The 21,106-nt window shown below is 55.2% G+C and overlaps 1 protein-coding gene across 1 annotated transcript; it reads right to left on the reverse strand.

Annotated features, from left to right (window-relative positions):
* Window positions 1-10,389: 10,389 nt before the first annotated feature.
* Window positions 10,390-20,599, reverse strand: SPARC (secreted protein acidic and cysteine rich). Its single transcript, XM_063349145.1, has 10 exons — window positions 20,444-20,599; window positions 14,314-14,383; window positions 14,060-14,110; window positions 13,821-13,905; window positions 13,252-13,373; window positions 12,881-13,001; window positions 12,583-12,716; window positions 12,265-12,413; window positions 11,414-11,562; window positions 10,390-11,212 (listed from the first exon to the last, which is right to left on the reverse strand). The coding sequence occupies exons 2-10, from the start codon at window positions 14,368-14,370 to the stop codon at window positions 11,184-11,186; spliced, it is 897 nt and encodes a 298-aa protein (XP_063205215.1). The 5' UTR covers window positions 14,371-14,383; window positions 20,444-20,599; the 3' UTR covers window positions 10,390-11,183.
* Window positions 20,600-21,106: the final 507 nt, after the last annotated feature.

Consider the following 21,106-nt stretch of genomic DNA (forward strand, 5'->3'; position numbering starts at 1 on the left):
CTGGTATACAAATATGTGGGGTGGGGGGAAGAGATGTACCCAAACACATCAACAGGGAATTATACCCACGGAGAGATGAGCAGTCCCCCTCTCTTTTTGGATGTACGCTTAATACCTTTGTGATGATAATTAAAGCCCCGTTTGGGCGTTACATCTTATGATTTGGTGCGGTCTTATAAATCTTTCAGCAATTTGAAATCTGCAGTGAACAAAGGTATTGCAAAGGTTTGGAATAGAAACAAAGAGAAGGACCTGCACTGCATTTGGCAGAGGGTACCTTGGTCTCTCTGGAAAGAGCGGCTGATAGGCAGGGAGAGAAGGAAGTCCCGCAGGGCTTTTCAGCCCAGGAGACAAAAAGCCATTGCCTGTAGACCCCAATTCCTCCCACCGAAGGGAGGCACCCATCTCAAGTACCTCACCTCTTTGGCTGGCTCTTACAGTCATGGAAAGGGATCTTGGGCAGGCTGATCTCTCTCCGAAGGGGTAGACCTGTTCTGGTGGCTCCACGCCTTCCTGGAGAGCCTGAAGATGGGAGGGATGAATGTGAGCCTGGAAAGCCACCTGTGAGGTAGGCAGTGCTGTCGGAAGCTGTGGGTGGAGGTGGGCAGAGAGTGCAGCTGGGAGCAGACAGAAAGGGGGTGGAGGTGGTTTTTGGGTGGAACTGGAAAGGGAAATGGAGCTGGTGAGGGATATGCCTGTGAGTGGCAGAGAAATGGAGCAAAAATAATTAGATGAGATGTGTGAAATGGGTGGCTGTGGCAAAAGGCACTGGAACAGAGAAGAAAAACAGAGAATGTGGGACAGAGTCTGGAAGGAAGAACTAGAGCTCTGGAGGACTGGATTGAGACAAAAAGAGGAAGGGGGAAAAAGAGGTCACAAGGATTCACAGAACAAAGAAGAGATCTCTCTAGGAGGATGAACAAGTGTGAGAGGCAGGTGGGCCAGGGCCAGGAAGGCTCCACTCCACCACAGAGCCCCCCTGCTGCAGGGTGTTCCCAGGTGGATGACTGGGGAGGAACCTTGAGGAGCGATCTCTTCCCAACCGGTTTGGGCCTCTGACCTGCTGGCAGTGGCAGCGTTGCAATGGATGTCTGTGGACATGCAGAAATCGCATCTCTTCCCTACCCTCTCCATGACCATGGCAGGTCAGTCACTCACTCCCTCACTGCTTCCAGGAGGTCAACAGGCTGTGTCAGCAAGCAAAAGGTTGAGGGCTTGGTGTAAAGCAGAGCTGTGGCTGCAGTGTGATGGAGGCTGGGTGAACATCGTAAGACCTGATGGCTCCTAAGTTTCATCAACAAGATTTAAAGCTCCTCTTCAGAAAACACATCTGGGAGGCAGACAGGCATGCTCTTGGGGGCAGGATGGGACTCAGGTGAGAAACTAAAACAGTGCCTGGTGCACAGGGAAGATCAGTCATTGCATTGCTGCCCTCGTTCCAAAGGGCTGAGAAGGGATGTGCTGAGGACAGTTGGCTTCATGAGGGACATGGTACCTCATCATGCTCCCATTGATGTGCTACCACCTTAGCAGGCAACAGGAAAGTCTTATTGATAGTCCCATGGCTAAGGAAAGAAGGGATGACTGGGACAATACCTGGGGTGCAGAACAGCACCCGGCTATGTGGGTGATGGCTAGGCTGTCCTACCACCATGAGGGCAGGGAAATGGGGAAGGGACAGCACAGGGATGGGGCTGAAGCTGAGATGACACGATCTGCCTCTAGCCCAGCAGTTCCTACCACATCACACATGCCAATCCAGTCCTTGTCAGTCAGACCGCTTGCTTGTGCCACCCTCTTTGAGGTGTGTATTACTACTCCAACATTGAACTGGTTTTCTTCTACTCTTTGGCCAGCTTGTCTGATGTCCAGTTGATGTTTGGTGGTACAGTGGCTCTGTCACAGTGGTGACAGCAATCCCGACTACTCCTGCCAAGAAATCAAAGCTGAAGAATGTGGAGGTGGAGGTGTTGGTAGGACTGAGGGGTGGAGAGGCACCACAGGCCATCTGCAGAGAGCACGGGGTTGTCTGTGCAGTTGACAGAAAACACCGTGATTTGCCCAGTGGAGACGGTGATTTCTGGCTTCCTTTCTAGGATGAGATCATTCATCGGATTCCCACCAAGAAATCAGCACTCCCTCCCGCAAACGGCTCAACCCTGCTGAGGGCATCTGTGCTTGATTATCACTGTAGATGAGTCTCCAAGAACACCAAAGGGCTGATTCTTCAGAGAATCGAAGCCTGGCCACTTGTTGGTCGATAAGAAAGTAAATAAAAGGATGAAGAACTTGGTCAGTCAATGCTTCCATGTGCTGGAATGACTCTTGTCTTCACAGGGTCAGGAGAAATGGTGGGAGTGGGGGGCGGGCACTGGAAATGGGCAACATGAGCAAAACTAGAAATGAGTAAAAGACACTGGGAGGCCTTGAATTTTTTTTATATTTTTTTTTCTGCTAATGATCGCCTGTGTGATCGTCATTTCACTACTTAATTCTGGGTCCCGCAAGGAAGAAACATTTTTGTTGCCAGGCTACTTCTGGTCCCCTAAATAATCTGCAAGAAATCGACCCATCTCTTCTAAGGGAACTCGGGATCAAACTAAAAGTACTTGGATAAGGGCTCTGACCCCACAGCTAATCCCATTCCTGGGGTCCCTGCATATGAATCGACCCAGGCGAGCAGCTGAGACCCTTCAATTTGTGCTCATGTTTTTCACCCTTCCTCTCTGCAGGTCTCTAGGGAGAGGTCACAGGCAGGGTTCTGGTAGGAGAAAGTCCCAAGAGATCAGCGCCAGCTCCATCCCAGCACCTGTGACTGAGCGGGGAAGGAGAGACTGATGGGGCTGGGAGAAAGGAGGATGATATTAGCCTGTGGGTGAGCAACGGGCTTGCCAAAGAGGTGGGAAGCAGAGCCTCCTGTTTAGCTCTGGGGGAAGGTTGACTTCACTCCAGAGAGATGGGGGTAGAGCTGGGGTGGCTCCTGGCTGTGGCACATCTCTGGTGATTTAGATCTGGAGATACAGGGGAGGTTGCTCTGGCTCCCGGAAATCACAGCAGAAAGGCAGAAAATGCCTTCCAGCATTTCCTGGGAAGCCTTGTAGGCTCTGGAGGAGACAGGCTGGGAAATGGGCAGGGGAGATGTGTGTCCAACCCCACAGGGCCTGGGGCACTCGGAGGAGCTCTCAGGCAGACTGGGGGCAGCTGCCTCCCTGAGCCCTTGCAGCCGGCTCCGCGGGACGGAGGGGAGACAGGGCGAGGAGGGTGTGCGGAAACGGGCATGGGTTTTGGTTGGCAGCAGGGTCCGAACAGATGATTCCCATACAGAGGCACCTGCAAGGTTGTGGCTCGGGTTCACAAGCCCAGCCCCTCTCCTCTGCGGGGCTGGTGGGGAGGTGCCTGTGGGTTGTCGTGGGGCTGGCGTGGAGCCGGGAAGAGTCACAATCGCCTGGATTCAGCTTTACTGTGGTGTCACAGCAACTGGGATGGAAGGGGCTGTGCAAAAGATGAGCTGAGGCCAGGGGAAAGCAAGAGAGGGAGCAGAAGAAGGAAGGAGAAGAGGAAACTTGACAGATAACCCAAGAAACCCTCTGTGTGTGTGTGTATGTGCACACGCGTGTGTTAAGCACAACTCTGCCATGGAATCTCCGCTCTGTCTGCGCAGAAGGAGAAGATCTTCGCTCTCCCACCTGGAAGGAAAGAGGAGACATTTACAAAGAAGCAGCTGCAGGGATGGCAAGGCAGGCTCACTCGCTCTTTTTGCAGATCTTTCGGCACCCTTGTAGAAAGAACATTTTGCAGCAAAGGTCTTGCCTCATCCCCACCTTGCTCCCTCTGTCCCTGTGCGTGCCAGGCACAGACAATCCCTCGCTGGCTCCTCCCTGGGTCTGCTCACAAGCCTCCCCAGACAGGGCCAAATTGGGAAGCCAGGCCTCTCCCAGCTTTGGCAGCCCAAGGCTGGCCTTTCCCCAGCAGTTCAACCATTCCTCCTCTCCCAAGCGGAACGTGCCCCGACACCTTTGCCTTGAACCGAATTGCATTCAAGAGCCTGGGTTTGCCCACACATGTTAAAGGTACGGCTGGAGGCAAAACGCAGGGAAAGCCAGCCATGGCTCCAGCACGGAGGAAAAGGGGAGCCATCAGCACAGCCCGGAGCTCGGCGCTTCCACCCGGCGATGACTGTGGAAGGGGTGCTGGTTGCTGGTGCAGCTGGAGCAGAAATGTGTACCCTGGCTTCCCATCACAGCTCCTTTCCACAAGAGTTCCTCCTCTTCTAAATTTTCAAGCCAGAACTGAGCATCCTTGGGGAGATGAACCATCCAGAGGAGGAGGGCTTGCTCTGCCAAGGGTTCATTGCCACAGCACCGCAGCTGCGTGGTGGTGACGGGGGTCTGGAGGGGTGGAGGGAGTGGGAGAAGTGCTGGGCCGAGGCCAGCAGCGCTGGGGGCTGCGGAGGCTGCTTGGCACTCGCCGGCGTGCTCCTCCCCAGAGGGCTTGCCCGTGTGGGCAGCAGCACAGGCAGGTGTGAGCTGCATGTGGAGCACTTTCATCCTTGCCAGTTTTCAGGTAGAGGCAAACAAGGAGAAGAGTATGGTCTTCTCCTCCCCTTCTCTTTTCCTCTTTGCGTGTGGAGGGGGATTATTATCTTCGTGCTCCTTCCAGTCTGACCGGCGTGCCAGGATCTCCAGGGGAAGCGAGCTTCCATGGCCAGGGGTTGAAGTTTGCCAGCAATGGCTGGAGAACATCTGTATGTGCCGGCCCTGTGTTATGATTAATGTGCAAGGGATATGGGCATCTGCCTCTGAGGAGGAGCGAACCAGAGCCCTCCAGATTTCTCCTCTGATTATTATAGCGTGTTCCTTCCTGCCACAGGTAGTTCATCAGATGCCAGCTGCCAGGCTGAGGAAAAGGATGCAAACAAGACATGTTAAGTAAAATACTCTGGCACCCAACCTGGATGAGCAAGCTGTAAAGGAAAAGGAAATTATTCCTGTGGAGCAGGATAAAGGCTCACCAAACAGACTGCATGTGGGCAGTGCTCAGAATAGGGAACGGCTCTTTGAAGGGCATGAAAATCTGCACCAGAGCGAAAACGTGGAGCTGGGTCCCAAGTGATGGGGGAATCATCTGATGGTAGATAAGGTAATGATTTCATTAGGAACACCATGACCAAGAGGAAACAACAGGAATCCTGCAGGATGCGTCCTGCTGCTCAAGCCTAAGCAGACAGGGCATGACTGCAGAAGTAATTAGTGCAGAAGAGCAGCAGGACTGGGTCAGACCAAAGGTCTGCCTTGACTCATCTCTGCACCAAACAGCAGATGCTTCAGGAAGAGGGAGCATAGCAAACGTGGTGATACTTGCCCCAGATACTCACCCAGGTTCCAGCCAGTGTCCAGCTCAGGTACTCCTGAGCCAAAGCAGCTCTTCTGGAGACATCAGTGTTAGGGAGAAAGGACTTTCGGTTTCCAGGAGACCCCTCATTTCATGGGAAGGAAATGCACCACGTGTCTGGTCAGCACTGGATGCTCATTCTGGGAGTCCTGTGTGGTTTTTACACTTGTCCTGGCTGTGAAATGTCCTATGAGTGGCCAGTACAGCCCCAGCGACTAGGGACTGTCCTGCCGGGCATGGCTGCGGTGCCATGGCTGCCCTGGGCAGGCCGCAGATGGCCACCATCACGCTGCGGTCAGGCTTGGCTTTGCGCAAGGGGAAATTTCAGCCCTGTAGCTGACGGCAGCAAAGTCTCCAAAACCCAGGCAGTAAAGGTGATCAGCGAGGTGTTTGGACAAGAAATAACAAGAGACTTGTGTAGTCTCTCGGGTCCAACTGAAGCAGTGATCAAAAGGAATATGAAATTAAGAAAAATGTAGGGAATGCACATAAAAATGTGTCCTGGGGCGAGTTGTTTCCCAAGGATCACAGAATCAGAGTTTCTGTGATTCTTAGGAGCACAATACTGAGGCTGACAAAAAGTGGGCTTAGTTGGGAAATGGCTATGGTTTATGTGGTAGGCCATGAAATAGAAAGTAATGTAAATTCTCCGTGGCTGATGCAGAAACTGGATAGTCCCTGACATAAATAATTACCTATCGTGCAATTACCTTGGGCAGCAGAGCATCTGGGAGGCAAACCTAGCCCAGCTCCTGTTAGAATTCAACCCCACTGTGCAGGGAAGTACTTGTCCGTATGTGTGTGTCCTTGTTCTGTCTGTCTTAGTGCTACCTTGAGGAATGTGATGCCTTTGTGATTTTATGCCCCATCGAATCAAGTTAAAACTAGCCAGTAGGTTCAATAATTAGAGGGAATTGTACTGAGACAGGCAGCTCGATCGGCAAAACGCAAAGCCTGGGATCATATAAGCTGCGTGTCCGTGCTCCAGAAAGGCCGGGGGCGGGGGGGCTCGGGCACCTTTGAGTGGGATGGGATGGGATGGGATGGGATGGGATGGGATGGGATGGCCAAGCATGGCGGCGACGTAGCCCCAGAAGGGACCAGGGCTGCATTTTGCGGGACCACATCTCGCTGCTGCTGAGATGCTCCGCTGCGAAGGGCAAAGCCCTGGGCCGGGAGACGCGCCCGCGGGAGCGGGTCCCTCCTCCCGCCCCGTCCCCGGGCAGCCCCTGCCCCAGCAGGGCAGCTTCAAACCCGCCCTCCTGGCCCGGGACACCCGGCCGGCCCCGCTCCGGCGCCGCCTCCCGCGGCGCCGGGCTCCGTCCGTGGCTCTGCCGCTCCCCCCGCCGGCCGCGCCGCGCCGCTGCCGCCGCGCCGGGGACGGGTGGATGGGGGCCGGCCGGGGATGGATGAGATCGGCCCGGGGACGGATGGAGATCGGCCCGGGATGGAGGAGCGGGCACCTCTCACAACCTGGTGGGGGGCAGCGGGGTGTCTGCCTCCCTCCCGCTCTCCCTCCAGGCCGGCTGCAGGGATAAGCATCCCCTGACATGTTTTCCCCTGGCGTTGTCTCCTCACTGGAGGTAGGGCTTGTTTTTACTGAGTTCGCCCGTTTTTGGAATATACAGGCTGGTTTAAGCCAAAAGAAGGCTCTGCAGTGGATATGGGCAGTTCAGGAGCTGCTCATCAAGCAGGAGCCAGGCAGAGGGGTGGGGGTGGTCCTGGCACTGTCCCTGTCAAGCACAGTGGGACCCACCCTGTGACAGACCCAGCAGGTCATGATGAGATTCCCCCATCAGCAGCAAGTTACATCAGTCTTTCAGTACTTAAAGGGGACCTACAGAAAGGGTGGAGAAGGTCTCTATCAGTAAGTGTAGTGATAGGACAAGGGGTAATGGTTTTAAACTGAAAGAGGATAGATTTGGATTAGATATCAGGAAGAAATTCTTTACTCTGAGGGTGGTGAGACACTGCAACAGGTTGCCCCAGGAAGTTGTGGATGCCCCATCACTGGAGGCATTCAAGGGTTGGAAGGGGGGTTTGAGCAACCTGCTCTAGTGGGAGATGTCCCTGCCCAGGGCAGGGGGGTTGCAACAAGATGATCTTTAAGGTCCCTTCCAACTCTAAACATTCTCTGACTATGATTCTAAGTCTGGGTGTGCTTTAGCTGCTGTGAGAGCCACCTAACTGCTGGGAAGAGTAACCCCATCACCCCCACCACCAAGGGCCGCCTAAATACAGGTCAAAGCCCTTGGTTATATGTCTCAGTCTTCCTTTGCAGAACTGATTCTAGCTAACGAGGCATGAGCACGTGTGAAATACCAACCTTCACACATGCTTCTGGGTGAGTTTAACCCAGCGGTTTTCCAGTGACATCGTGAGCTAAAGCAGAAGCATCTCCAGGTGCAGCTACACCTTGCAGATGTTGGGCCTTGGAGTCCGGGCTGTCACAGGTGCGTGATTGGCACAGTCACAGTGATCCTGGCTTGTCACCTTTTTGCATCACTTGCATTTTGATTATTTATGCCGCAGCTTGTTATTTTTGTAAAGGTCAGGGAAAAAAAAAAAAGGGGGGGGGGTCAGGAAAACAGACAGGAAAGCACTAATCTCTACATGAATCCTTGTCTTTCCCATCTCTTCTCCGTTCAATGCAGGCAGGACAATGCTGAGTGAGATGCTCTGTGGTGCTGCCCTGAATAACTACACCAAAATTAACCACCTCCGCCTGCAGATGCACTGTAGCACTTGGGTCAGACTGTGCGTGTGTCGGGCTGGTTTTGGATCCAGAGCTCTGCGTTATTTTTCCATTTTCTTTTTTTCAAGTTCACAAAACTGCGTCCTCAGTCAGCACTAACCACAGGGAGAATTTCCACTTGGAAAGTACAGGCAAAGTTTCTTTACTGCCGTGCAGGCACTGGAAGGCTCGATTTCGGCTGTAACAGGGAAAGGGCTGTTCTCTTCCACCCTTGCTGACCGTCTTGGTCTGAAAGCTTAAAAAGACCAGCTTATTCCTCAAGTCCTGATGTAACCCCGTGTATGGCATTTGCCCCAAGGCAGTGAAATTCCAGCAACTTGATACTTCAGGCTGTGATCTTTGAAGGGTTAAAGGAGGCCCAGCTGCAACCTCCTGAGCTGGCTTTGACGCTCAGTTAAAGCCAGGACAGCTGCACTTGTAATAGGGCTGAGTTGGGTCCTCTGGGCTCTGCCAGACTGCTGGGACATGAGTATTGTCCCCTGGGATGGGACATAGCCTTAGAGATGCATCCCTTCGCCTTCCCGCACCGTGATAACCGGCTCTCCTGGCGCAGCCTGCTGACTTCCCTGAGTTTGCTGTGATTTAGAGCCGATTCCTACACAAGAGGGAAAGTCAGAGGAGAGGGAGGGCTGGAAAACCTTCCCTTGCACGGGAGCGAAGCCGCCCGAGTCTGTCCGGCGGCGCTGGCGGCGAGGGCTGGAGCTGGAAGGAATGCGGCTGCCTCTTGGTGGAGGAGCATGAGCTGGAGTTTCTGGCTGAGAGGGAGCGACTGGAAAGCAGGTTTGCACGGGGCGGCCCATCTCCTCTGATCCCCGCCTCTCTTCCCGTCCTCCCCGCTGCCCAAACCTTCTCTTGCCAGCTCTCCTGGCCCCGGAGGTGGTTCGGCACCGATGGCTGCTGCAGCCAGCTGGATCTCGCAGGTGGAGATCGGGGGGGCAGCGGTGCCCCTCGCTGTGCCAGGCCTGCCAAATGGCAACCTCCGAGGTGGGGAGGCACTCGCCGTGTCTCCACCGAGAACATCCCCCCTTTGGATAACAGCCCCGGGAATCAGCGTGGCCGGGTGGAATGAGCCCTCGGCTTCAAGGTAGGGGTGAAAAAGCTTTGCCCGGCCCCTCTCTCCAGCTCTCCCGCAGGGATCAAACAGCTTGGCAAAGCACTTCCAAAGTGACCGTCCCCCATGATGGGACCTGCCGGGGGGGGGGAGGTGTGCAGGGGGGACCCTCTGCAGGATCTGACCCTGCAGCTCCGCCTGGGGCACAGCACATCCAGCAAGGGGCTGTTAACTGGGGGACCTCACAGCTGAACCGGAGCCCTTGCAGCACAGATATTTTTAGCCCGTGCAAATGGCGGTGTTTATTTTCCTACTTGTTGTGCCTTTTTGCCTTTCCCAGGGATTTTATTGCTCATGAAAGCAAGGACCTCAGAGCCACGCAAGTGTCTGTGTTGGCTGCTGCAGTCACCCTGCCTGTCTCCATCGCTCCAGCCCCATCTGCCCATGCTTTACCCATCCCATATCCCCCAACGAGCCCGTTTACAGTGCAGTGATGGGCTGTCACTGGCAGAAGCACCTTAACTTACCTCAAACCAGACCTTTCCCCGGGGCTGGGATGCCCGTGGGACACCCTGAACACATGCATGGGGTTGGCATGTGTGCAATCCCCCTCCTCAGGATAGGATGAAAGAGAGGAACATTGCAAGCTTGTTTATTGTCAGTGTTTCAAATCAGTATTTTTTATTACAGAGACTCATCAGGTTGCTCACACTGTGGCAGGAATTTAATAATATAAGGCACAGAGAACATTCAGAGGTAAAAAAAAAAGAGTTCTCAGCCTGTGAGACTTAACCATCCCTTCGCTGCTTTCAGGACCCTCTCTATAAAGCAAAATCCAAATACCTTCTCCCTTCCCTCCCCCTCATCACTTAAACCCCAAAATCCACAACAGGGAAAAAAAAATATCATCACAGCCTTTCCCTCGAGCGTGTGGCAAGCACACCTCTTTCTGGGCAGAAACGTCCCTTCCAAGCCTGACACAGCTTCCCTGGGAGAGCAGGGCTGGAATTTAAGCATGACCAAGGCAGAGGTGGGAAGTGCTCGAGGGCACCGTGATTTGAGGAGAGCCAAGAGCTTTATCTCAGCTACAGCAGAATCGCAACGGCGAGGTCCAGCCACGCGCACCCGGGGGGAACCGGCGGCCGCACCCAGTCTCTCTTTCCAGCACAGAAAACACGACAGCAGTACGATCCTTGAGTAATGGTAAAGCACGTAGCACTTTCAAACCTTTATTTTTCGAGGGGATTTTACAGGATGGGATGCGTTTCATTTTATTTGTTTTCAATTTTGTGCGCTTTCCTATTCGCTTGTTTGATTAGCCCTTTTTTTTTTTTTTCTTTTTTCTTTTATTTTTTGTGCCCAATGATTGTTAAATTCGAGCCCTGGGAATTACAAAAAAAAAAAAAAAAAAAAAGGAAAACGAAATCCTGCCACTCTACATCCTTCTCACCTCTCTCCATCCCCCCTACCATGAGCTGGGTGACCACAACGTCACCCACAGCTGCTCTGCTCAAAAAGCCCAATGCTCCTACGTCCTCTGGCTCTGCGGTCCCTCGCTGGCGGTCTGTAACTGGGGGGGTGGATCAGGGATCAGCTGGGAGGTCCTGCATCTGCGCTGGCGTGTCCAAGAACGTGCAGTTAGTAAGAAGTTAAGAGCAGTCGTTCCGAGAGCGGATACAGAGACGGAGCGGATATTTAGGACAGGAACAGGGTCGGTCAATGGTAAAGACACGTCGGAGAGAGAAAGGGCTGGTAAGAGCGTGCGGAAACAGCCGGGTGAGTAATCTAGTGGTGATAGATTAGGCTATGAACGAGGACTGTTATTTCTCTTAGCACCGTTACTACATACATTTAGATCTATATTAGCACCTTGTTCCCAGGGAAAAAAAACAAAAAACAAAAACAAAACAAAAGCGGTTTAAGAACCGAAGGAAGTGGGAAGGTTAAAACAAGACAAAGTTGGCAGCAGAGACGGAAGCTGGGGCTTTAGATCACAAGATCCTTGTCTATGTCCTCTGTGGAAGGAAAAGAGAGAGACGCGGTTAGGAGGAGGGTGCTCCCAGGGTCCCACCGCTCCCGCCATCCCCCCTCCCCGCCCTCCCCTGCTTTTCCCTCCCCAGGACCAGCTGCAATGCGTTGCTTCATCCCGACTGGGGGCTTTGGGGGTGCTTTTCGGTGTCCCCTCCACCCCCATTCCCTCCCTACTCGGTACTTACGCTCCTTAATGCCGAAGCAGCTGGCCCACTCCTCCAGGGCGATGTACTTGTCGTTGTCCAGGTCGCAAGCCTCGAAGAAGCGGGTGGTGCAGTGCTCCATGGGGATAAGGGGGGCACGGAGTGGGGCCAGCTCGGTGTGGGACAGGTACCTGCCGAGGCGACCGCATGGTCAACGTGCCGCCCGCCAGCCGCCCTCCCACGGGAGGGGAGAAGTTCTGCTGGGCGTGGGGGCCAGCGCGGGGCAAGATGCTGGCCCCAGCTCTTGGTCTGGTTTGCCTGCTGTCCCAGTGCCCTCCCAGTACCCGCCACTGAGTGCCGTGAAGGTCAAGGACTGGTGGCTGCTTTTGCAACTGTCTGTGCTAGTCACGAAATAGCCAGCACCTGGGGGTCCTCACCGCCTGCCCCCCCACCATGGGTCCGTGTGTGTGCTCGCTCTCGTGCCCATCTCCAGCTCACAGCTAAGCCAGCAGCTGCGATCTCAGCTGTTGAACTTATCCCGGGGCTCGTGGACTAAGATATTTCAGGGAACTATCATACGACAGTAAATCTGAGAAGACAGAAACTCCACACCCAAGGGAGACGGGAGCAGCTGGGGCTGGGGGAGGCCCCTCTTTCTGCAGAAGAGCTTTTTGCAGAAAGGAAAACTGCCTCTACCCCAGCCTGGTTTGCCCCAGCCCCTGCCAGATGTGTGCAGGGGTTACCCCTCTACAGGGCTTTGCCTGTGACTCTGCCACCAGCCACCCACTTCTGTCACATCTCCAGCCTTGACACCTTCTGCCACCAAATCACCCTGGTCCTCAGGTAGGAAAGGGTCCTGGTGGGGGTCCCCATCCAGCTCTGCCATCACTCACCCATCGATGGGGTGCTGGTCCAGCTGCCCGAACTGCCAGTGCACAGGGAAGATGTACATGTTGTAGTTCTTCTCAAAGTCGCGGGCCAGGAGCTCCACAGTGTGGTCACCGGCCTCCAGGCGCTTCTCGTTCTCATGGATCTTCTTCACCTGTCGTAGGAGAGGCCGGGGAGACCTTGTCAGCAGGGGAATGGTGTGTGACGGGGAGCCCCGAGAAGGGCTTTACATGAGGTGCCCACAGATCATTCTGGATGGGCTTCCCTCGTGTGCTGGGCTCTGTTGGCAGGGTGACCTCCCAGTTCCCTCCCCAGCCCCTCACCTTGAGCTTCTGCTTCTCGGTCAGCAGGTTGTTGTCCTCATCGCGCTCGTACAGGGTGATCAGCACGTTCTTGAGCCAGTCCCGCATGCGCAGGGGGAACTCAGTCAGCTCTGTGTCCAGGCAGGCAGGGATGACTGGAAGCCATACACGGTGGTCAGCACAGCCCCTGGACACGCAGCCCCAGCGCCTCCCCACCTCAGCCCTGCATCTGCCTGGACCTTTGCTCTCCCTCAGCCCGTGGGCAAGGGGGCTGTGCTCAGGTTAGGGTCCTCTTGTCTAAGGGAATGGCTCCACTTACATTTGCAAGGCCCAATGTAGTCCAGGTGCAGCTTGTGTCCTTTCTTGGTTCCCTCCAAGGTGCACTTGGTGGCAAAGAAATGGCAGGAGGAGTCATAGGTCTTGTTGTCGGTGCCGCAGACCTGCGCAGGAGGGGGAGATGCTGCGTGAGGGACAGTGAAGCCCAGCCCTGCTGCGAGGTCAGCAGAGAGAGCCTCCAAATGAGGTGTTTAACTTGTTTCCTGGGGTGGATAATGGCTCCTTGGTCACTGCTGGCCGAGGCCAGATGGGGACCTGCCACGCTGACTCTGACAGTCTCCCCCACCGTCTCTGGCAATGCCCCGTGTGAGGTCCCTCCCCGTTCCCGGTCCATCAAGCAGCTTCTGCCCTCACCTTCTCGAAGACGCCGGCGGTGGCTGGGCAGCTGGAGGGGTCCTGGCACACACACATGGGCGAGTTGTTGTCGTCCACCTCGCACACCTTGCCGTGCTTGCAGTGGTGGTTCTGGCAGGGGTCTGGGAGAGGGCAGGGAGCAAAGTCAGAGCCTGCCCCATCCCCACCTCCCACGAGCTGCCCCGGGGCCTCTCGGCACAGAGGGAAGACAGAGACTTCGCCAGGGACAGCCCCAAGCAGCTCTCCCTGCATTAGGAAGATGTGGGTGTTTCCAGAGGCCCATGTTAGCCCTTGGGCTAAGCCTGGGCTCCTTTCTGTAGCCACACAACTCAGTGGGTTTTCCGTGGCAAAATAAGAGGTTATGGAGAACCCAGTGCTGGATAGACGTCATGTACCTCTTTCTTTTGCTTTTAACTGTGCCTCTAGGTTGACATCGTCCTTGTGCTACAGCTGTTCCCCAAAGAAACCCCTCGCTGTTTGGAGCGTCTAAAGCTTGTCAACCCGGGGAAGGGACGGGGTCTCTGCCTGCTGGAGGGCAGAAGCTGGAGGGCAGCGGAAAAGCGACTTACTCTCAGCGACAATCTCCTCTACATCTTCTGTGGGTTCCTCGAACTCTCCCACCTCCACCTGGACAGGGTTAGCCCCCACGGGCTCCTGCAAAAGAGGTCAGTGTTTTGGGTGGGGGTGCACAAAGAGCTTGGCCCCATTCCCCGCCCATTGCCCCCGCTCCCCTGGGCTTCGGAGGTGCTCTTCCCAGGGCAGCGGGTGCTGCAAGGGATGGGTGACGAGGAGGAGCAGAGTCACCTACCTCTGTGGTGGGGTCTTCGATGACCTCCGTCTCATCGGGCAGAGCCTCCTGCTGCAGGGAAAAAGGACCGTGAGCTGGGGTCCCCGGGGAGGACAGTGCCAAGGGGGTGACTTGCCAGGGCAGATGTCAGGGCCACCCTTGGGTTTCCTCTCCCCCATCCCTCAGGTTTTTATTCATTATAAAAGAAAATCCCCATCAGATAGAGTGGACAGACAACCCCAAGAGCAGAGAGGCTCCGTTTCTCCTGTACTTACCGGAGCTGCCAGGGCTTTGCCTGCCAGGCAGAGAAGGAAAAAAATCCAGGCCCTCATCTTTCAGCAGACCCTGAATAAAGGAGAGGAAAAGGAGGGATGAGGGGAAGGAGGCCATCGTGTGCCGCTTGGCTCAGGGCTGAGCTCACGGCTGGCAGCCAGACACTCCGAAAAGGGCGTTCTCTTTATTTCCTTCCTTGTCTGTTCAATATCACCGACCCACATGCTGGCTTTTCTAGTCGAGACCTTAAGCCAAATCATGTTTCCAAGACAAATTCCTTTGATTTTGCAAAATGGGACATCGAGGTTTAGATTTCTGTTGCTTCCCTGGATGCCTTTAGAAAAATTGCAGTCAAAATGGTAGCTCCCCTGTACTTCACAGGAGGTTTTTTTTGAACCAAAAAAAAAAAATTTCTCTTGTTAAAAGCCCCTGATACAAACCCCAGCTACAAGCAATGAAACTGTCTACCATTTTATTCATCAATCAGAGGAAAAATGAAAGTGGGAGAAGGAAAGAGAGAACAGAGAGAGAGTGAGATGGGGCACTTGAGAATAAAAACCTGTAGAAAATCCCTTCCCACACGGACACAGACATCTCTAGGGGTATCAGCGACCCGTCCCCTATCCCCAGAACCCCCAAATGTTGGGGTCTCTGCTGTAGTTTTTCCCTTTCCTCCTAAGACCTGAGAGTCCCCAGAGTGGGTTTGCGGGATCCAGGATGCTTTGGGGTTGTGTCCTGCTGGGAGATGAGCTCCGGGAGGATGAGGCCTTTGCAACCCTCGGTCTGGGCTGTGGCAGGGACTCCGTAGGATGCGGGAGCCAGGCAGCCCAGCTCACACCGGCCGCGATGCGAGCCAGAAGGAGAGCGCAGCTGGTGCGATCGCCCTGTCCTTGTCCCCCCCAGTTCCTGTTTGGCAGGATGGAGCCCCTCTGTGTGAGGGCAGCGAGGAGCTCAGCTGGCTGCTTAGTATGCTGGTGGCATCCCACTCCTGACAGTGAGGGCTGCGCGCTCCCTTCCGCCCGCCAGGAGAGCAAAACACCCCCTGGTTTGTCTCCTGCCAGCGAGGGGACTTGTCCACCTGCCAAGGCTTCCGCTGCCTCCCTTCCGCTCGCCCTCCTCCGCTCCACCTGCGTGGCCGGGGCATCGCAGCCCGCCGGCGCCCTGGATGGCTTTGCTGGGACAGAAAGTGTTGGACAAGGTGTCTTCTTCTCTCCCAAGGAGCACGGATGGATATCTAATTTGCCGGTGCATCCTTTCCCTTCCTCCTCACGCATGGCATCTCTCCGGGTATAAAACCATGCCAACGCTGTGCTGCCAGGGCACCAGCCAGGCTGGGCTGTGCTTCCTAATTTAGCAAGGTTCAACCACGCAGAGGCCAAAATCCTCCTTCCAACCTCAGCGCCTCACCCAGCCCTGGCTGGATGCCTGGGCAAAATAGGTGTCAGGGCACGGAGGGAGCTTTGCAGGGACGTCGGAGGGCTGGGAGCATGGGGTGGTGGGGACAGAGGACCTGTGGGGAGAGGGGCTGCGGGTGGGGGTGGATGAGTCCATTTGCTCTGTGGAGGCTGCAGCTGAGCAGCTCCCCCCTCTCCTGCTCGGTACAAACTGTCCCTTCCCCTTGCCTTTATTTGCTCGGCGGGCTGCTGAGAGCTCTCCTGGCATCTGCCAGCGGACATCACTGGTTCTTCGCTTCAGGAGAGGTGGTTTTGGGGGAGGCAGGTGGAAAAGTACTGGTGAATCTGGCCATCCCCTCCCTTGCTGCCGTCCCCTGGCTTGTAAAAGCTCCTCCTGGGCTTCTCCCAAGGGCCTTGTTTGCTTTGGAAGACGCTCTGAGGTTCAGTGATGCTCGTTGGGCAGAAACACGGCAATGCCCAGCCCGGAGAAGAGGACAGTGCGTGTACACGTGGAAGACGGCATTAAGAGGAACCCGACCCCAGACCAAGACCCTCTCAGATCATTTCCCCAAGTCCCAAAAAATCCTGAATTTCAAAGTCTGGGCATGCAGTAAACCGGGGTCAGGGAATTACATGCTTGCTAGGAGCCAGCAGACAGTCTGAGCTGCCAGTGTTGTGTTTGGATGAAGAAGGAGCATGAAAGGGTCTGAGCAAACAAGCTCTGCAGAGCTGTCTTGTGCCAGGGATGGGAAAACAAGTTTATTTGAAAAATAACATTCTCCTGGAAGCAGAGCCTGTGCACAGAAGACATTGCAATGTCTGTGAGCACCTCACTGTTTTGCAAAGGCATGGTCTTTCCTGAATTCCTGGTGGTCAAAAGTCCTGAAATAACAGCTCAGGAGCTCTGGGGACAGAGCTGCTCCAGCAGAAGAGCCTGGCCCATGGTGGAAGTCTCCCTCCTTATGGATCTAGCATGGTCCTGCAGTCCAAGAAGATGCTCTTTGGAGCTGGCAGCTGGGCCATACCATGAGCTCAGCATCCATCCCCCAACTGGAGGGGCTCGGGGGGATCCCTGCGAGGGGCCCTGCTCTGGAAATGCCTGGCACTGCTCTGCAAGAGCCCCGTGGAGGGCAGCGGGCAGCGTGAGGGGCAGAGCAATGGGGCGCAGCAGGGGGTCATTTTGGACAGAGGAACACAGGACTAGGAAAGGGATTTTAGCAAGAAGGGACTTACACCTTCTGTATCCTAGAGGAATCAACAGAAGCCAGTGCTTTGCAAGACACGCCAGAAACCAGCACGTGATGGGCACAAAGGGGGCTGCTGAATATAAAATAAGAGAAGCCTCCACGGTCACTATCCCTTCTCAGACCTTCCCTCCTGACTGCCGATGGTGAAGAGGAGGGCCTGGGACCCATGGGCTGCAGGACCCATGGCCTGCACGGAATTTCTGATGCTTGACCCCACTTGTATCCTAAGCAGGGGCTTCAGCTCCCAGTCGCTGTGTAAATAGAGTCTTGTGGCTTCCATAAACCCCACTGGATGGTCCACTTTCTTAGTGTGGCCCAGGCTGTCCCTCAGAGCTGGCTGCTTGTTGCATTTTGCAGCCATGTCCCTAACAACAGAGGCAAGGGGTGTAAAGAGGTTTGAGGCTGAGCCTCAGCACCTCCATAAGTTCAAGGCAGGCTACTCTGGCAATCCCTTTACCTCCCTTCCCCTGACCTTGTGGCACCAACATAAATTTCTCCTGCTGGGGAAGAGGACAGTCTGTGCCGCTGGGGTCTATTGGTCCCTCATGTCTCCTCCTGCCCAGCCTGGGGGCTTTTGGGGGCTGGGGCAGGACAAGGACCAGGCGGGTGCAGCCTCCAGAGGAGGCTCCATGGGTGGTGGAGCGTGGCCCATGTGGTGCTGGCCCTGGCCAGGGTTGCATAAGCCCTTCGGGATGCCACGTTAGCGTGGGGAGGAGTCTCTGCCTGGCCACTTTGACAGCTCCTCCCCGAGGCCACTGGGATAACCCCAGCTGCCTCCACCGCTAACTGGGGGGCGAGGGGCAGTGCTGCCACCTCCCATCGCCAGCAGCCGAGGGCAGGAGCGGGTAATTGTTGGGCAAAAACCCTCCCGTGTCTCGGCTCCCTACCGGCACCCCAGCCCGGCCACGCAGGATTCAGCCAGCCCCAGCCGCAGGGTCTCCTGCACCCACCCTCCATTCCTCATTGCTCTTCCAAGGCTCTGCAGGCTCCGACGTGCCCCAGCACCGCAGACTGAATGTAAAGGCTGGACCAGCTGAGAAAAAGCTTCTGCCTACAAATCCCACCATGGGCCACAGTTTTCAAGCTGCAGATGGGTGACCAAGCGTGGCCACCACAGAGACACGCCACCATCTGGCCCTGACCTGGCTATGCAAGCAAGACCCTCTGAGCTTTGACTTATCCAGGTAAACACTCCCAGGCTAAAATTCGAATTGAAGTCAGAGCTGTTTGCGTGAGTCCCCATAAAGGTCCCTGCTGAACAGGTCCCTGCGTGTCCGGGCTGTGCTGCTGGGAGTGCCGGCTCGCCCAGATGTGCTGCAGCTGCACGGGGTCACAGAGGAACAGGGCAGGAGCAGAGAGAGGGCTGGGCAGAAGCCAGCCTGGCTCCTGCCGCCTGCACAGTCCCCTCCATGCAGCGGGCAGGCTCCGAAAGCCAAGCTAGGTTTAGATGGAAGTGAAATTCCCTTTAGCTCAGGCACACGCTTGCACGCTCACTCAGTAAAACACAGGAAAAAAAAGTCTAAATACCACATCTGTCCATGCAGAGTCACTAAAGACACGTCTACACCACAACGCTGTACTAACCCATCCCCCTTGCAGGGGGTTGAGCAGCTCTGATTGCACTTACAAAGGCTCCAGATCTCACAGGGCTTCTTGATATAAGGGCAAGAGCCCAAATGCCACCATCGGGGCGTGCTGGCTCGAAGCCGTCATAGTCTGTCTAAGTTGCAAATTGCGTCCACGCTGGGAAACAGTTAAGTTAGTACCGATGCGGTGCATGGAGGAGCGCTTGGCAGACCTCAGTCAGAAGGCAGGCGATGCAGCATTTTGCTGTCCTGCCTGAGCTTTTTCTTTTGTTCGAAACGGACGTGGGGCAGTGCCAAAAGCAGCCGGGATACTTCTGTGCCAGGTGCAAGCGGTGCCCCTGGCTCCCGGGGAATACGGAAAGCTGATCTCGCACAGCGCCACAAAGCAGAGAGAGAGGAAACTGTCCGCTAAATATTCTGCAAAAATGCAAACCGTCTTCAAAGCATTCCCTGGGCTCGCCCTGCCACAGCCGCTCCAGCGATAACAGCCCCGACATCCCTTCGACCAGAGGACCCAGAAAGGGTTTCCATGGGAGCCGACATTCCTCTGGGGCTGAGTCATGGAAGAGCAGAGGGCTGGGGAAGGAGGGGCTTGAAAAAAAGTTTGAAAAGTTTAGTTCTCCTCTTCCCCCTCCCAGCACCGCCCGCATCCCTGCTCCTGCCTATGTGGCAGACAATAGCTTGGCTTTAACTGCTGCGCAGAATGCGACAGCCTTTTATTTCTGCTTAAAACTCGCCTGATCGACCCTAACAAACGGCTGCGATTTACGTTTGTCCTTTTGCCGGGTTGCTGAGCTTTTGGGCTGTTTCAAGTTGGTGGTAACTGAGGGCTGGGAGTACTGGCGACCTTCCCGGTGCCCCCGATTTCACTCCAACTTGAAACCGTTGCTTCTCGGTTTGGGTGGGAATTCGGCCCCCATCCCGTTAAGTTTCCTTTTCTTGGCTGGATGCAGCAGAGAGGAGCTTTCTTAGAGCAGGGACACAAAGAGCAGAGTTAGGCTGCCACGCACGTCAGCGGGACGGGAAGGACAGCGGCTGCCTTTAAAGGAAACGAGCCTTCAGCTCTTCTGCACGGACTTAAATTCCCTCTGGCTGAGCCCAAGTTCTTAAAACTTTAAAAAAAAAAAAAACAAACAAACCCAAAAGAGCTTTGTTCCGCCTCTCCTGCAACCTCCGTCTCTCTAACAGTTGATCAGCTGGAGTTCAGCAAACCAGGGCAGCAGGACTTGAAACGCTTTCAAAGACAGCTTGGAACAAAAAGCCAAGTGTCGGGATTTTTTTTTTCCTTTTTTTTTTTTTTTAGGAGAAATAGGGGCGGCTGTGCTGAAAAAATAAAAATGCTGAAATGAAGTCACCAACTCTTTTGTTCTTCCTCTAGATATTCCGGTGAGTAAAACATCACCTGCCAACGCACCTCAGGCTGGGTGCAATCGGGACGGGTTTACTGGTTTATAACTAGATCTGATTTGCTCTGCGGGTTGGCTTGATGTGCCCGGACTTTGGTCTCACGCATCTCGCTAAGGAAATACCCCACGACTGAAAACCCGGAGGGGAATAAAGGGAGGGAGAGAGAAAAATCAGGGCAGGTTAAAGCTTTACAGTCAGATGCCACCAAAGTGTTCAAGCTGGCAAGCTGGCGGGGAAATACAGTAACAGCTCAGTTTAGGAGCGGAGATGCTGCAAAGAGGAGAAAGAGAAGAGTCAGGAGAAGCCTCTAAATGCGTCGCTCGGGGTGGGGATACGGATGCCGTGGGACCCCGAGCGATGCATTGCCAAGCACCAGTTGCACCCCATGGACGAGGAGAGTGGCTCCCGGGACAGGGACTCCCGCCAGTGGGGCTATCGGGACCCCCACGCCGGGAGAAACAGCACGGCAAAGGCAAACGCGAAGGTCTCAGGCCATACCTCGCAGTCCCGGCAGCAGGGCTGAGGACACTTCAGGCGCTTGGACGGGCTGGAGGAATCTGCAGGTTTTAGAAGGAGGCAGGAGGAAACCAAAGGGTGGGTTGGGTTTCCCGTTGCCTCTCCTCCTCCTCCTCGCTATCTTTCCAAATCGGTCTCTTCCTCTCCCTCTCTCCCCGGTGGGCAGTCCCCGGTCCCCCCCATACCCCGCCCCAGAGACGGGCTGAGGCGCAGCCTGGGGCCAAAGGACAGACCAGAGAAATCAAGCGGGGGGCTGGAAATCACGGGGGTCTCTCACAGGGACACATCAGCCCCCAGCACAACCTTCCCAGCAGAGTCGTTGCCGCAGCAGCTGCCTGCACTACTGCAATGAGTTTGTCAGTTCTCTGGCGCTCTCAGACTAACAGCACAGGGGGAGCAGGGAGGAATACCACCTCTGTGCTTGCTTTGTGCACCTCCTGGCGCCTTGGCCTACTGCAATTAAAATGTTAAATGCTGTCACTTCGGTTCACAAGTTCACATTTCACAAGTTCAGTCCCTGAGCTGGTGTTTCCCAGGGTCAGGGGGATACAGAGGAAGGCAGGAGAGTCCTCGCTCCTCCACCCTCTCTCCTACCACTGCTGCCACCTGGGACTGCCTTGTGGGGAGGGAGAGGAAAGAATGATC

The sequence above is a fragment of the Chroicocephalus ridibundus genome, chromosome 11 (assembly GCF_963924245.1).
Source record: "Chroicocephalus ridibundus chromosome 11, bChrRid1.1, whole genome shotgun sequence".
In the NCBI taxonomy this organism is placed as follows: Eukaryota; Metazoa; Chordata; class Aves; order Charadriiformes; family Laridae; genus Chroicocephalus; species Chroicocephalus ridibundus.